The sequence below is a fragment of the Bison bison genome, unplaced genomic scaffold, assembly GCF_000754665.1.
Source record: "Bison bison bison isolate TAMUID 2011002044 unplaced genomic scaffold, Bison_UMD1.0 scf7180017864048, whole genome shotgun sequence".
NCBI lineage: Eukaryota > Metazoa > Chordata > Mammalia > Artiodactyla > Bovidae > Bison > Bison bison.
Window position 1 is genome coordinate 1,507,736 of NW_011494620.1, and position 14,860 is coordinate 1,522,595.

Below are 14,860 nucleotides of genomic sequence, written 5' to 3' on the forward strand. Positions count from 1 at the left end.
TAACTTCTGAGAGGGACTGGCTATGGAGCTGTGAAGAATAAGAAGGATTCTGATGTACACAGACGGCTCACTCTCCCAGATAGGTTGTGAAATGCAAACAACAGGAACAATGCACAGGGTGTATTTAAAAAATAAAGAATACAACACCCATCTTCTAGGTGGACATGTGGAAATGGATGACTCTAACTTCTGAGAGTGACTGGGTGACTGAGAAAGGCAGAGCGAGGTTCACTGCATACCTTCTTATACTATTTGAACTTTGAACCATTAATCAGAATAAATTTTAAAAAAAGTGTTCATTGTAAAGAAATTGGTAAGCATATAAATTTACATGCATACGGAAAAAAACTTATTATAAAAACTCATGCATAATCTCGCTACCTAAAAGCAGCCATTGCTAACATTTGTATTATTTCCTTGTGTTTTTTTTGCTTTTGCTCTCCTTTCTCAAGTACTATTTACCCCAGTCTGGGGGGGAAACCCACAAAACTGGCTTAAGAAATCACTCCCTGATGCTAGTCCCAGTTGATTCTATTTAGAATAGTTAAACTACTGAACAGTTCAGTTCAGTCGCTTAGTCATGTCCGACTCTTTGCGACCCCACGAACCGCAGCATTCCAGGCCTCCCTGTCCATCACCAACTCCCGGAGTTCACCCAAACCCATGTCCATTGAGTCGGTGATGCCATCCAACCATCTCATCCTGTCATCCCTGTCTCCTCCTGCCCTCAATCTTTCCCAGCATCAGGGTCTTTTCAAATGAGTCAGCTCTTCACATCAGGTGGCCAAACTACTAAACAAGTGATCATCATATACTTTGCTCAAAAAATTATTTTATAAGATCAAACATATTTTTATTGAGGTAGGACACTACAGGTTAGGAAACTGAAAAGCTTTACATTAAAAAAAAAAAAAAGATAAACTACTTGGAACTGTAGATCCCTATTTCATTTGTTTGTCATATAAAGCTCTACTTGAATTATACACATTTAGTTCACAACCTTAAAAGAATAATCATCTTCAGAGAAGGGACTGTAGGAAACTTTAAAGTTCACCAGGTAAGAATAATTAGCCTAGAACACGTGCCCTGGTTACTCTAAGAGGATACGCAAGAAATCAGTACAGCTGACCCTTGAACAACACAGGGTTGACCCGGGCGGGTGGAGGGAGGTGCGGTGTAGGCACTCCTACACCCTTTTTGTTGTTCAAGGGTCAGCTGGAGCAGCAGATTTCTTACTGCTGCAATTAAAAATAAAACCAGCCAAGAATAGAGAGACCAGTGGAAGCCACTGAAGAACATGCTGGCGATCCTGTCAAACCAACGTGGTAAAAGACATTTAAGTTAACTTCTGCCATCTAGTGAGTCAGTTGTGTGTTCATTAGAGAACTCGACTACTTTGCAATTCATGTTCCGGCTTCAGTATTTTCAGAACTATTCTAGTCAGTTTTCATTAGGGTTTAAGGAGATACATGTGAGGCATGCTTATGGGCTTTGTGGCTCAAATGGATTGAAAAGGGAGTACCAATTACATGAAAGATAGAACAAGAGCCTGTATCCTGAGAAACTGAAATTGAACATGCTGATGTGTAATAAACTCAGAGCCACATTTCCATTTCTTAACAAAGCAAAAGAAATACAGAGACAGAGGTAACACCTCTCAAGAGGTACAGAGGCACCAGTGTAAGGATGGGAGTCAGGGTGCAGCGGCAAGATCTGTTAGGTAACAGTGTCATGTCATAACTGGATCCTCCCCAACTTTGGCAGAAAATGACCAGGATGATAAGAAAAAGAAATCTGCTATTTAAAATCTGAAATAACTATTGACAGGCCAAAGTCGAGAAGACACATGGAAAACAGATAAAGTTCTATGCAGCTTTGTTGGGTTACCTGGGTGCCTTGCTGTTGTGAGATTTTTGTCATTCCTGTACAAGGGTGCAGGGCTCTGAGGGATGGATCCACACCCAGCTTGAAGCCCTGACAATGGGGAGCCCTAGGAACTTCTGCTAAATCCTGGGATACAGTGTGTCAGTGAATGGTGTCCATAGGCACTAACTCATCCTCAAAGTCTGAATGTTTCTACATCAGGAGTATTTGGTAAAAAGCTCAGAATATGGTAAAGTTATCTTCTTTCTCTAAATGGCTTTTAAGGGCTAGAAATGGCACCAGGATTTTCTTTCTTTCCTCAACCTTTACTTTTTTTTTTTCTTTTAAAACAAATGTTGATACTGCCTTTATTCATAATTGCCAAATGCTGGAAAACTGTCCAAATGTCCTCCAACAGTTGAATGGATAAACAAGCTGTGGTACAGCCCACAATGGAATACCACTTAGCAGTTAAAAGGCACAAATCACTGATACACAGCAACTGGGATGAATCTCAGATGCGTTATGCTGAGTGAAAGTCAACCTCCACTTTTTGAAATTGTGGCACAAACAGACACGTAATCTTTTTCGAGTAGTTGTTGCTTGTGTTTTGTTTTTGTTTCATAAAAATAAGATTCTGTGATCCAGTGTCATTTCATATCTCCACCTAGAAAGGTCCATCTGTGCTTTTACATAAAAGATTTAGCTGAATATGCATGATAAATGTTAAAACTCTAGTGGGAGTAAAGCAATTTAAAATTGAGAGAGATGGACAGAATATTAAATAAGTAATTGTGAAGTGAATCTCAGAAAATCAGTGAAAGTAATTAGCTCTTCTGTGGGACTGCATATAGGAATTTCACACACCCCCCCCCAAAAAAAAATTCCCCAACTGTTTAACTTAAAAACACCATTTTGATTTTACTTTAGGCCCCCTCTGTTCTTTACTGAATATCATTTAAACTATATTCTATACTCACTGGCCAAGGCTGTAGATCATTCAGTCCTTTTTCTAATTTCTCAATATCTGGAAACTTGGTGGCTCCATCAGCATCTGCCATAAGGATCTTTTTACCTCGAGAACTGAATACACCCTGTATGTCAACATTTCAATTAAAAGAAAGTTGCTTAAAATCAAAGTTAAATTTGCTGACATAGCAATTTGTTTTGCTTTACTTAAAATATCCAAGAAAGAAATATTAGGTATGACATGGCAGGAGGCCAAAGTTCCCTGAAAACAATTGATAAGATCATTCCAGAAGTATCCAGTGTCTACTTCATGATTTTAAAAACTTTGTGAGGTCATACTACTAATACCTTGGAAAATACCGAGATGAGAAAATAGATTTGGATAAAGATATGCTGCACCAGTAAGAATAAAAATGTAAAATACCTTCTATAAAAATTATATCTGTATTATGTAAGTACAGTGGCACTTAACAGGGACCAGGGGCTCCTTAGAGGAGTATATGGAGAAGATATTTGTGGAGAGATTGAACAAATATAATAGAGACAGCTTTGCTGTGGAATGCATCATAACATGACAGAGCTTTGGTATTTTTTACTATGGGATCTAAAATGTTTAAAATTAATTGTTCAATAAAGAAATGTAGAATGCCACTAAAATTTAGGGAGTGTGGATATCTTCAAACATTACTTTAGGCATCTGACACTTAGCAAACTTATGCCACCCAATTGTGAACTGATCAATCTTTGGGCAGAATATGGCCCTACCAGTGCATACTTCACACAGAAACTATGCATCAACTCTTAATTTCACGGTGCATTTGAGTGAACACATTGTTTCTTAAGTATAAATATACTGTCACTTAACAGTGTGCCTATAGATAAGACACACATATACAAATCTAGGGGGCTTCCTCAGTAGCTCAACTGGCAAAGAACCGCCTGCAATGCAGGAGATCCCAGTTTGATCCCTGGGTTGGGAAGATCCCCTGGAGGAGGGCATGGCAACCCACTCCAGTATTCTTGCCAGAAGAATTCCATGGACAGAGGAGGCTGGTGGGCTACAATCCATGGGATCGCAAAGAGCTGGAACACAACTGAGTGACTAAGCACAGCACAGCACATACAAATCTAGACAGAAATTGGATCATCTATTCTACACCATTAAGCCACTTATTAGTAAATGTGATGTCTTTTTATCATACTCATTAGAATATGGGTGAAAAAGCAGAAATAAAAAGTTGTATTTAACATCTGAACATCATATATTAAGTTTTCAAAAAGAGAAACATTACAAGCTACAAAATCTGTAGCTATATGTTTGCGATTAAAAAAATAATAATAATAAAGAAGTAACTCAGTGATACACGATAAGGGGGTTTCTTGAATGTGGGTGACCCTCCTGATTCTACCACTGAGGGCCTCCACCTCACTGCTAGATCAAGATGAATACTTCTTTCCGAATCACCCAGCACATTATAGCTATGGCATGATATTTTCTTTTTATTATGATCACATTATATATACATATATGTAAGAAGTTATTATTAAAAGCAATTTACCAGCCTTACTTGAAAGGCTGGTATTGAACCACCAAGTTGCAGAATATACATGTGCTGTAATCGACAAAAGAGGCTATTCAAAATACCTTCATATTTCAGATAAAAATGTAGAAATTATGTTATTACCATCCTAATCGCTCCGCCCTTTCCACGGTTCTTCACCAGCGTTATCACTCGCACTTTGTCACTTCCGTATTTCTGGCAGTATTTAAAAGCTACCTGTCAAATTACATAAAAGTCAGAATTAAAACAAATTTGAATTCTAAGACAGTAACAGAAACTGGGTTTCTGATTTTGGCTTAAACACTTGATATTCTAGTTGCTGCCTCTTTGTGACCGGGTGACACCCACAGCGGGTTCTGGTGGCCTAGAGAAGCTGCTGAATTCCTGGGGCCAAGATCCGAGCCTGACTGCTGAGGTCACAGCTCCCTTTCCTGCAGAGGAGACACCAGAGCAGGTAGTGGCTGTCTCTTTTTTCTTGACTCCTCTGCCTAAGCTACAGAGCTTCTAGAGAAAATAAAAATAAAAGCCACGTGCTCCTTGACTGTTACACATTTGTGACTGGGTTCCCAGAACTGCTTAAAGACCTGTTTACTTGTCAGCAGCCAATCTTACTCCCCAGAGAAGCTCTCTGTATCCTACACCATTTCCCCCAAATCTTCTCCTCGAATTCCCTACTCGCAGCAGAGAATCCCACCAGACTTGTCCTCTTCTGAGTCTTCAACCTCTTTCTCTCTGCTGGCTCCTCAGCAAACTTACCTTTGAAGTCTGGTCTTTGCTGCCATCGTCAACTATTATCACCTCATAAGTGAAGGTGGGATCTTGTTTCTGCAAAAAGCAAAAATAAAATACCACCATTTGGCATGGCCGACATCAAGATTTCTAATCAAGTTGTAAGAAAGCTAAAAAAACAACTAGTGTTTTTTTTACTGTTTATGTGTATAAATATGAATATAAATTTAAGTGTACAAAGCACACTTACAGAATGTAACTGTACAAAGTGTATAATGTGTAAAAAGGCCAAGGCAACAGGCTGAGCACAGAGGCCAGGGCCTTGACAGCCTGAGAATGGCCGGCACCACCTCTCATCGCGGATCCAGCCTGGGGTTCACAGCTTGGTGACCCGTTCTAGTATTAATTAGACATCAGAGAAAACATGATACCTGTCTGTCTTCCAGATAACCCAGAGCTTCATCCATCATTACAGGCACTTAAAGGAAAAAAAAAAAAAAAATATATATATATATACACACACACATATATAAATTGCTTTTGAAAATCACTTTATCCCAGCACACAGCTTATGTATCAAAGAAGCCTGGCTAACTAAGCCCTCCCGGGCTGTCCCCCCAGAGGCTATTTCAATCTGGAACGTCTGTCTTCTGCTCCTCTCTTGCTCATCACTTCTCTTCAACACTTCAGCCTCAGACTGGATGCTCCTTTCTCGTCTAATCCACACTCATCCTTTCTCGTCTAATCCACAACCACCAACCGTGCACACTCTCTACATCCCACAAGTATCAAGGCTCTGGCCAAGTCCAGACTTTCAATTTCCTTTTCTTCCCAAACTACCCCTTACCAGAAGAATCAAGGAGGGCTTACACCGTTTTTCTTCATTGTATGAAGGCACGACCACAGAAAGCTGTTTGGTAGGTGAGTCCCGAATGCTGGGTAAGGCTTCCCTCTGGCCCCTGACATTTAAGAAGAACTTCTCTTCTTCATGTCGATGAAGCTGTGGCATCTCTGTAGCAGTTATAAATGCAACAAAGGAAATCTAAAAGCAGATATGTTAATAAGAGATTGCATTGTGGTGACCTTTTAAAACACCTGTTATGTTAGAATAGGGGCTTCCCTGGTGGCTTGGATGGTAAAGGATCTGCCTGCAATGCACGAGACCTGAGTTTGATCCCTGGTCAGGAAGATCCCCTGGAGGAGGGCATGGCAACCTACTCCAGCATCCCTGCCTGGAGAATTCCACGGACAGAGGAGCCTGGTGGGCCACAGTCCATGGGGTCGCAAAGAGTCGGACACGACTGAGTGACTAACAGTGACATTAGAATACATCGTTTACATGATGCTTCCCCCAGGAGGTGAAATATTTACTGTTTTTAGTCCATTAACAATGGTCTGGAGGTGACTTCAAAACTCCAAGCCTTCACCTCTTCTTGTAAACTGATTACTGTTGTCCTTTCTTCCCTTACTAAGCCCAGGAGGCGCTCTGTGTCCTGTCATGCCCCAGGCTTCTGTCATCTCAGATCTAAGAAGGAACAGTCACTACGGAAGTGACACCTACCCCGAGATGCCCTGAAACCCAACCCCTTGCCCCACTCCCCCCAGAGCCTCTGTGACAAAGGACACATTACAGGGAGAGGCTGTGGGCGAGGGCAGACCTCTCACTCAGGACCAGGCTGATCCAGGGTTGCAAGGAAAGCATCTGCCGGCCCCAGAATAAGGACAAAAAAGCTGAAGAATATATACTCATCCCAGATTTCAGTTCAGAACACAGAGTTTTTTGGAGTCGAGTATCAAATTTGGAGCCTATAGGCACTATGAACTGCTAACATTATATAGCCCTCTTCCAGATTCACTAGGGAGCTGGCTTTGGAAATAACCATTCTTTGTAGCACTGTTTCTACTGATATACTTTCTGCTTTCAAAACAATCAACCTACCAACTTTTGGAATGCAACTCATTTTAATTCAATGACCATTTATAACATCCCACTGGAAACATACTGAAATTGAATGTGCTTCTGGTTAGCATGAGTATGAAGGCAGTGTGCCGCCTAGTGGTTAAAGAGTTCCTGCTCTGTACTCCAAGCGCGGGATTGTGGTTACTAAATTCAATTTCCTACTAAAAGTAACCAATGCTCCTAAGAGAAATGGCTGATTCAAGTGGAATAGCAGTCAGGCTAGGAAGCTACAAACATAATGACAAAGTAACCAACTTGACAGGCTCCAACTTGACAGGGAAGAATTGAAGCTTCAAAAAGAGTAACTAGCGCAGTGTATCAAAACACAGGAAAAACTTTATATCATGGGTTCTTAATGATACTGAAAATAAAAAATTAATTAATCACCTTTGTAAGAAGCCAGGGAACCATCTCATTATTTTCAAAACTTGCCTTTTATCTTTACCTTTTAAAATATGAAAGGTATTTTAGGATAACTGAATAGCTGAGGGTGAGTTTTTTTCATTATAAAATTCTAGGTAACACATGAAGGAAAGATACAATTAGAATATTCTACTCTGCAACCCCCAATGAAACAGTGGATTTAGGCAGTGATCATCAATGGCTGCTAAAACCATTAGGTTAATGACAAAGTTAATGATTGGTGGGTCAAGCTAGTAACTCCTGAAGCTGTGAATCCCACTAGACACCAAAGAAAATCAGACATCACATGCTTCCTGATACGACACAAAAGGAGTGATCAGCATCATTCACACACTTCTCTTGATTAAAACACAAATATGCATTTCATCAAATTGCAGCTGTAACCAAGAGTTCACAGGAAATTCAGGGGACAGAGCAAAATGTTAAAAGTCACCTAAGGGATGCAGTTAGTAAAATCCAGATTGTGAGAAATCACTTAACAACGTTAAACTTAAAACTGCGATAACCTTATTGTGATTATGTTTTTAGAAGGGGGTCGTAACTTCAGAGAAAAATGCTTAACATTTACAGATAAAATGTTATGTCTTGGATTTGCTTCAAAATTAACTCAGAAAAGAAGTGGGTAAAGAGACAGTGCAAAGATTATGTATGAAACAAGACTGATGTGTTGTGTAATGATTCCCTGCTCTGGCATCTAAAAAAGTGAAGTTCCACTAGTTGGGTGACATTTGCCTTCATGAGTCCATGTTTCCAACATCAGCTTCCTCACCAGTCAAGGGAAACTAATGATAACATTTCTGTCAGATGTTGTTTTAAAGATCAAAAGAGAGAATCCTGGTTAAAAGCTGAATACAATATCCAACATATTGGAAGTATTCAATAAATGGAAGCTCTTATAATCACTTTGAGCTACTAGGATCAAAAACTTCTAGTACAACCTCTTGAAGTGCACATTTAACAGGGTCAACACAAGACAGATTCAACCTAGGATTCTGTCACACTCTGCCCCACCAAAAACCTGAAAAAAAAAACCCAACAAATCTCCATATACGACTAAGGGAAAATAGACCTCTTCACTCACGCAGACACAAACACTAAACATGTCAGGATACATTGCTTGTTCTCTACCTAAACTACCTCTAAGCTGTAAATTCTGAGAAGCTGGCCCAGTGGCCTCCCTGGCAATGCTACTACCTAGGCTGCTAATCTCAACGTCAAGGAAGCGGAAATCTCTCCCTTTACTAACTAGATGGCGGGCCCATTCCAAATTATATGGAAGAAAGTTCACTTGGCAAATTTTCTACTACTTATGGATCAGGAAGTGTTACAACGTTTCTGTGTTTCCACAGTAGTGGCAAAAGAAAATCTGAGTTTGAATACCATTGTACTGTTTCGTGCAGATGCAGTAAACTTAGGGTGCTGAATTCTGGGACATAACGACCCCTAACCATACGGTAACACCAAGCCTTGACCAGCTTGGTCTTCTTGATCCGCTGATTTATCTATTCTGCTAATAGCTGGCTTTGGTCAGTCCTGTCACCACTTTCTATTTGCTTAACTATACCAGGAAAGAGAGTGTCTAGAAAGCACACACTTTCTGGGGGGGGGCTCAGGACCTCCCCAGGCAGGGCCAGAACTGCAGACCCGGGAGGGAATCTTGGAGAGGTCAGGGCTGAGAGGGCGGATGGGCAGAAGGTCCGGGAACCAGGGGACTAAGAGAAGACAGGGTGGGCATGTCCCAGTGAACGCAAGTGCCAGGTTCTCAGCACGCAGGGAGAAGGAGCTCCAAAATAAAAATAAAGAACGGAAGGAAAGGGGGTGTGAAATTCTGGGGTCTAGGCTTGGGGAAACGTGGTGCAAGGACACGTCAAAGAGCCGACAGCTCGGAGGAGAGGATGCCTGGGGGCCGCGCCTCCAGAAGCGCAGTGAGCCCAGGCCCGCGTCTGTCCCCATCCCCTCCTCACCAGAATCAGGGCCGCGGCGACCAGCGCCGCGCCGAGCGCCGCCAGCTGCAGCAAGAGCGGAGCCATCCTCCATGCCGGGCCGCCAGCCGCCCTATCCCGCGCCTACACACACGCGGAAGTGCGGTCGCGCAGCCCCGCCTCCTGCCCGCAGAGAGGCAACGCCAGCTGGGCGCCCGCCGCCCACAGCGTCACCTCGCGGCCAGACCCGGTCACGCCCGGGGACCCGCAATGCCCACAGCGCCACCGCGTGACGGGACGAATGACTATGTTGTGTGCGAGCTCCTCTGTTCAAACCCAGTAGCGTTGTCAGAATCAGCAAGGAGAAATAAACGGATGTCCACTTAAATTGAATTTCAGATAGCAACGGATCGGTTTTTAACAGCATTATTAAAACATAAAGTTCACCCATTTAAGAGCCTTTTGTTATATTAACTTTGAAATACTGATAAAATTTCCCATTTTAACCAGTTTATGTGTCTACTACAGGGACATTGATTGCATTCACAGCTTCCTGCAACAATCACTACTGTATATTTCTAAAACTTTCCCAGTTCTCCCCCAGCTTCTGGTAACAACTAGTAACATGAACAATTTTGCGTGTACTCTTTGTTCACCTGACATTCAAATTGAATCGGATGCCCTGCGTTTTATCGGCAACCCTTTCTAGGAAGGAGGTGGAGTGGAGGTTTTGAGCCACGACGCAGGCCACAACGAAAGTTGTTTGTTTGGAGCCCACTCTTGGCAGCTGCGTAATGTAACCTGACGTGGATAACGAGAGCATTGAATTTTTAAATTTTCGGTGCTCGAGCAGGAGGCTTTTACCTGGAAGAAGGCAAGCCCAGGGCTCAGCCTAAGGAGGAGGGGAAAAGGACGCTGAAACATTGGAATAATGCTCCACGCTCAACACTTGATTCTTTGCTATAAGGTCGGTTTTCTCTGAAACTCTTGAATGGTGGGCTTCCCTGGTGGTTCAGCGATAAAGAATCCGCCTTCAGTGCAGAAGACACAGGAGACATGGGTTCCACCCCTGGTTTGGGAAGATCCTCCCACTCCAGTATTCTTGCCTGGAGAATTCCAAGGACAGAAGAGGCTGGTGGGTCATAGTCCATCAGGTCGCGAAAAGTCTGATTCTACAGAAGAGACTAAGCACGCACGCTTGAAGTATCAAACTGTTTCTAAACAAACACTCGTAACTTCCGTAAAAGCCGATTCGCCAAAAAACGTCAAGCTCAAGAAAACCTAAAGGGGCGTCTGGCTAGAGGGTTGTCGAAGCGAAGCCATGCGGGAAACCGTTCTCACTTCTTCTACCCCTACTCTGGCCCATACAACCCTGCCTTGTAGATATCAGGTAGCAGAATCAATGTTGAAAGTGCTGAAGCGAAAAAGTAGCGCGGGCCGGAGCGGCGGTGATACGCAGGCGCAGACGCGGCACATGCGCAGATCCGCGGGCGGAAGATGGCGGCTGGGTTCAAGTGAGTGCGGTAGGCTGGCGGGCGCGAGTTTGTAGCCTACCGGTCGGTGGCTACTCTACCCTTGGGATTTTCTCATCGGGAGGCCACCCCACCTGGTTCCCATTTGTTTCCACCGCAGAAGCAGACTTTGGGCGGGAGAACTGAACGTCTCCCTTTCTGAAGGGAAAGGGCGCATCTTCTTCACACTGAGGCGGGCGATAGGAAGGACTGTGCTGAGCCGGTACCCGGTGCGAACGCTAGGCTTGGTGTGTAGTGGACTTTGCTGCCCAGGAGACACTTGTTCAGTTCAATTCAGTTTAGTTCAGTCGTTCAGTCGTATCCGACTCTTTGCGACCCCATGAATCTCAGCACGCCAGGCCTCCCTGTCCATCACCAACTCCCGGAGTTCACTCAGACTCAACGTCCATCGAGTCAGTGATGCCATCCAGCCATCTCATCCTCTGTCGTCCCCTTCTCCTCCTGCTCCCAATCCCTCCCAGCATCAGAGTCTTTTCCAATGAGTCAACTCTTCGCATGAGGTAGCCAAAATACTGGAGTTTGAGCTTTAGCATCATTCCTTCCAAAGAAATCCCAGGACTGATCTCCTTCAGAATGGACTGATTGGATCTCCTTGCAGTCCAAGGGATTCTCAAGAGTCTTCTCCAACACCACAGTTCAAAAGCATCAATTCTTCAGTGCTCAACTTTCTTCACAGTCCAACTCTCACATCCATACATGACCACTGGAAAAACCATAGCCTTGACTAGACGGACCTTTGTTGTAATGTCTCTGCTTTTGAATATGCTATCTAGGATGGTCGTAACTTTCCTTCCAAGGAGTAAGCGTCTTTTAATTTCATGGCTGCAGTCACCATCTGCAGTGATTTTAGAGCCCCCCAAAATAAAGTCTGACACTGTTTCCACTGTTTCCCCTTCTGTTTCCCATGAAGTGATGGGACCGGGTGCCATGATCTTAGTTTTCTAAATGTTGAGCTTTAAGCCAACTTTTTCACTCTCCACTTTCACTTTCATCAAGAGGCTCTTTAGTTCCTCTTCACTTTCTGCCATAAGGGTGGTGTCATCTGCATATCTGACACTTGTAATCTTGTAAAAAGCTTTGCGTCAAAATCTCAGGGCACCCTGCTTTCCCTGCCCAGTAGTTTATGTGTAAAAGCATTCTGCCTTGTTAGAAAGGTTTTCCTTAAGCGTTTTTGGTCCTACTCTCTGGGGAAGGCTATAGCTTTTCATTCTGAGTCCAGTTTTAAATGGATGAAATAAATAGGATTCCAAAGGAAACCAGTTATATTGAAACGACCATGTATTTTTATAAACTCTGGGCTTTTGACACAGTGAAATACCTGTTTTGAAATTAACTTTCTTAGAGAAGGCCTAGTGGGAAGTCTAAAGTAACTCCTGAAATTTCAAAGTAATGATACGCCTTACACTTACCTTAGGCAACTATAAAGTAAAAAAAAAACATTTAATCTGTAGTTGTTAAAGTCGCAGGTAGGGCTAATATAGTGGTTTATTGCCTATGCTCGTAATTGAAGAATATGCTAAATTTAGGTCATGGGATAGTGAAAATAAATACGTAATTTTTTTTTCCTACTAACAAAGTATTCCTGCATCAAAGTGTGAGTGATGCACACCTGGATTAATTATCTTTTTAAAGAGACCTAGGATTTTGGTCTCCTTACTTATACTTGTTTAAAGCAGAATTAAAGTCAGTCTTTGAGTGTGATTGTTATTGCAAAGGTAGCTACTTTTTATAATTAGCAACATGTGGCAATATAAACTAGAATTCATAACAGAAACTTAGTTACAAATTTTGGAGATTTCTGCTCCATCACCCCACCATTAAGATGATTGTTTCTGGATTTATATTGATTTATAATTTATCTCATATTTTTCACATGTCTTTCAGAACTGTGGAACCTCTGGAGTATTACAGGAGATTTCTGGTAAGTAAAGGTGATTATGTGATGCCTTTCGATAATGGTATCATATGCTTTTTTCATAAATACAAGTATTGATCATTATGTTATACATCTAATGTGTCAAGTATACTTCAGTTTTTAAAAGACAGTTTTAAAGTAATACAGATTAATTTATTTGAATTAATGAGGTTCATTCAGTGTGTTTTCCCTGGTCTGTGTAAGATATACATGTAGCTGTAATCTACTTTCATATATTTACTTAGAAAGAGAATTGCCGTCCTGATGGAAGAGAACTTGGTGAATTCAGAACCACAACTGTCAACGTAGGTGAGAGTACATTGAATTCTAAAAGAGAATGTTGAAGTTGCTTCAGTTCTGAAAATAGAATCTTTTTTCTTAATAGCAAGTTTTTATTTGTAGAGTTTTTTTTTAACTCAATCTCCTCTCACTAGTGGGCTTCCCAAATGTCTCAGTGCATAAAGAATCTATCTGCAGTGCAGGAGACAGGTTCAATCCTTGGGTGGGGAAGATCTCCAGGGGAAGGAGATAGGAACCCACTCCAGTATTCTTGCCTGAAAAATCCTATAGACAGAGGACCCTGGCAGGCTACAGTGCATGGGGTCACAAAAGAGTCGCATACGACTGAGCAACTAAGCACATCCTTTCAGTTTTTATGTTCATGTTAAATTTAAAGTAACTCTGAAGTGTTTTCCCCCCTTCCTTCAAAAGTTGTAAGGTTTGGTTTCCTTCTATACCTTACACTTATTAAATCTTCTGTTGCAAACATGGAATTTTCCAATTTTACCCATATGACATTCCCAGGTTTTAGCCTCTGAGCCATTTAAACAGTATTTCAGATAAATTCTACCATGTGTAAGGGATCACAGTGATTTTTCTATCAAGAGATTTTAATTTTTATAACAGCCCTGTGATTGAATGACAAATGACTCACTCAAAATCAAGAAAATGAATAATAATCCTAAAACAATTTGGTTGACCCTTGAACACTGAGAGGGTTAGGAGCACCAGCCTTCACAGAGTTGAAAATCCGAGTATAATCTTACTGTTATGGATTGGCACTCCATATCCAAGGTTCAGCATCCTTAGATTCAACCAACTGTGGATCATGTAGTACTATGGAAGTATTTATTGAAAATAATCTTTGTATAAGTGGACCAGTATAGTTCAAGCCCATGTTGTTCAAGGGTCAACTGTAATTTTACAAAGACTCAAGGAAGGAGTACATTTTCATGGACAACTTAGATATTTAGAGACAAAAATCATACGTAAAAGAAGAAAACTTTTTCATTTTTTTAAAATACTTTTCAGGTTCGATTGGTACCGCAGATGGTTCTGCTTTAGTGAAGCTGGGAAATACTACAGTAATTTGTGGAATTAAAGCGGTAGGTTTAATATACTTATTACCAAGATTTGAGTTACTAAGTTAGCTTCATATACATTAGATTATAATATACATCTATAATTCTACTGTTGATTAGGCAGTCAGGTATTTTAGTATTTATTTTCATTTCCCAAGTTTTCACCTTTGAGTTTTAGGTAATACAACCCAAGTTTAATGACTTAATTATAATTTGTGAACATTTGCAAATCTGCTGAAATGAAACAATTTTTTAAAAAATCCTCACTGCCTTTAATTTTTAAAGAATTTGGTTGTAATTTGAGAAATTTTAAGAGGTTTTTGGTGACACATTTTTATACAGTGATGGCATTTAATCTGTGCAAATGGGTAGAAAACTGCTTAAAAGTCTGAGGGAGTAAGAGCTACCATTTACTGAGTACTTGCTGTTTCTAGCACTTTATGTTGGGTACTTTCAGAATTGCCCAGTTTAATCACGAGAAACGCTGGGCTGGAAGAAGCACAAGCTGGAATCAAGATTGCCGGCAGAAATATCAATAACCTCAGATATGCAGATGACACCACCCTTATGGCAGAAAGTGAAGAGGCACTAAAAAGCCTCTTGATGAAAGTGAAAGAGGAGAGT

The 14,860-nt window shown here is 41.4% G+C and overlaps 2 protein-coding genes across 5 annotated transcripts in view; one reads left to right on the forward strand and one right to left on the reverse strand.

Annotated features, from left to right (window-relative positions):
* The window catches only part of ALG5 (ALG5, dolichyl-phosphate beta-glucosyltransferase), a 27,331-nt gene extending 16,684 nt beyond the window's left edge, over window positions 1-10,647 (reverse strand). The window contains exons 1-6 of one of the 4 annotated variants that reach the window (XM_010835625.1): window positions 10,293-10,647; window positions 5,994-6,165; window positions 5,555-5,601; window positions 5,151-5,219; window positions 4,518-4,610; window positions 2,844-2,957 (exon numbers count right to left, since the gene is read on the reverse strand). In XM_010835625.1, the coding sequence (XP_010833927.1) occupies window positions 2,844-2,957; window positions 4,518-4,610; window positions 5,151-5,219; window positions 5,555-5,601; window positions 5,994-6,165; window positions 10,293-10,352 (555 nt within the window). In that variant the 5' untranslated portion in view covers window positions 10,353-10,647. Of the gene's footprint in view, window positions 1-2,843; window positions 2,958-4,517; window positions 4,611-5,150; window positions 5,220-5,554; window positions 5,602-5,993; window positions 6,166-9,470; window positions 9,591-10,292 lie in introns of those variants that run through there. The other 3 variants (XM_010835626.1, XM_010835624.1, XM_010835627.1) reach the window with 3 other exon arrangements.
* A 238-nt stretch (window positions 10,648-10,885) lies between these two features.
* EXOSC8 (exosome component 8) overlaps window positions 10,886-14,860 on the forward strand; it is a 9,388-nt gene continuing 5,413 nt past the window's right edge. Inside the window, exons 1-4 of the mRNA XM_010835631.1 lie at window positions 10,886-10,942; window positions 12,845-12,881; window positions 13,121-13,184; window positions 14,187-14,260. Coding sequence (XP_010833933.1) covers window positions 10,926-10,942; window positions 12,845-12,881; window positions 13,121-13,184; window positions 14,187-14,260 — 192 coding nt within the window. The 5' untranslated portion in view covers window positions 10,886-10,925. The remainder of the gene's footprint in view (window positions 10,943-12,844; window positions 12,882-13,120; window positions 13,185-14,186; window positions 14,261-14,860) is intronic.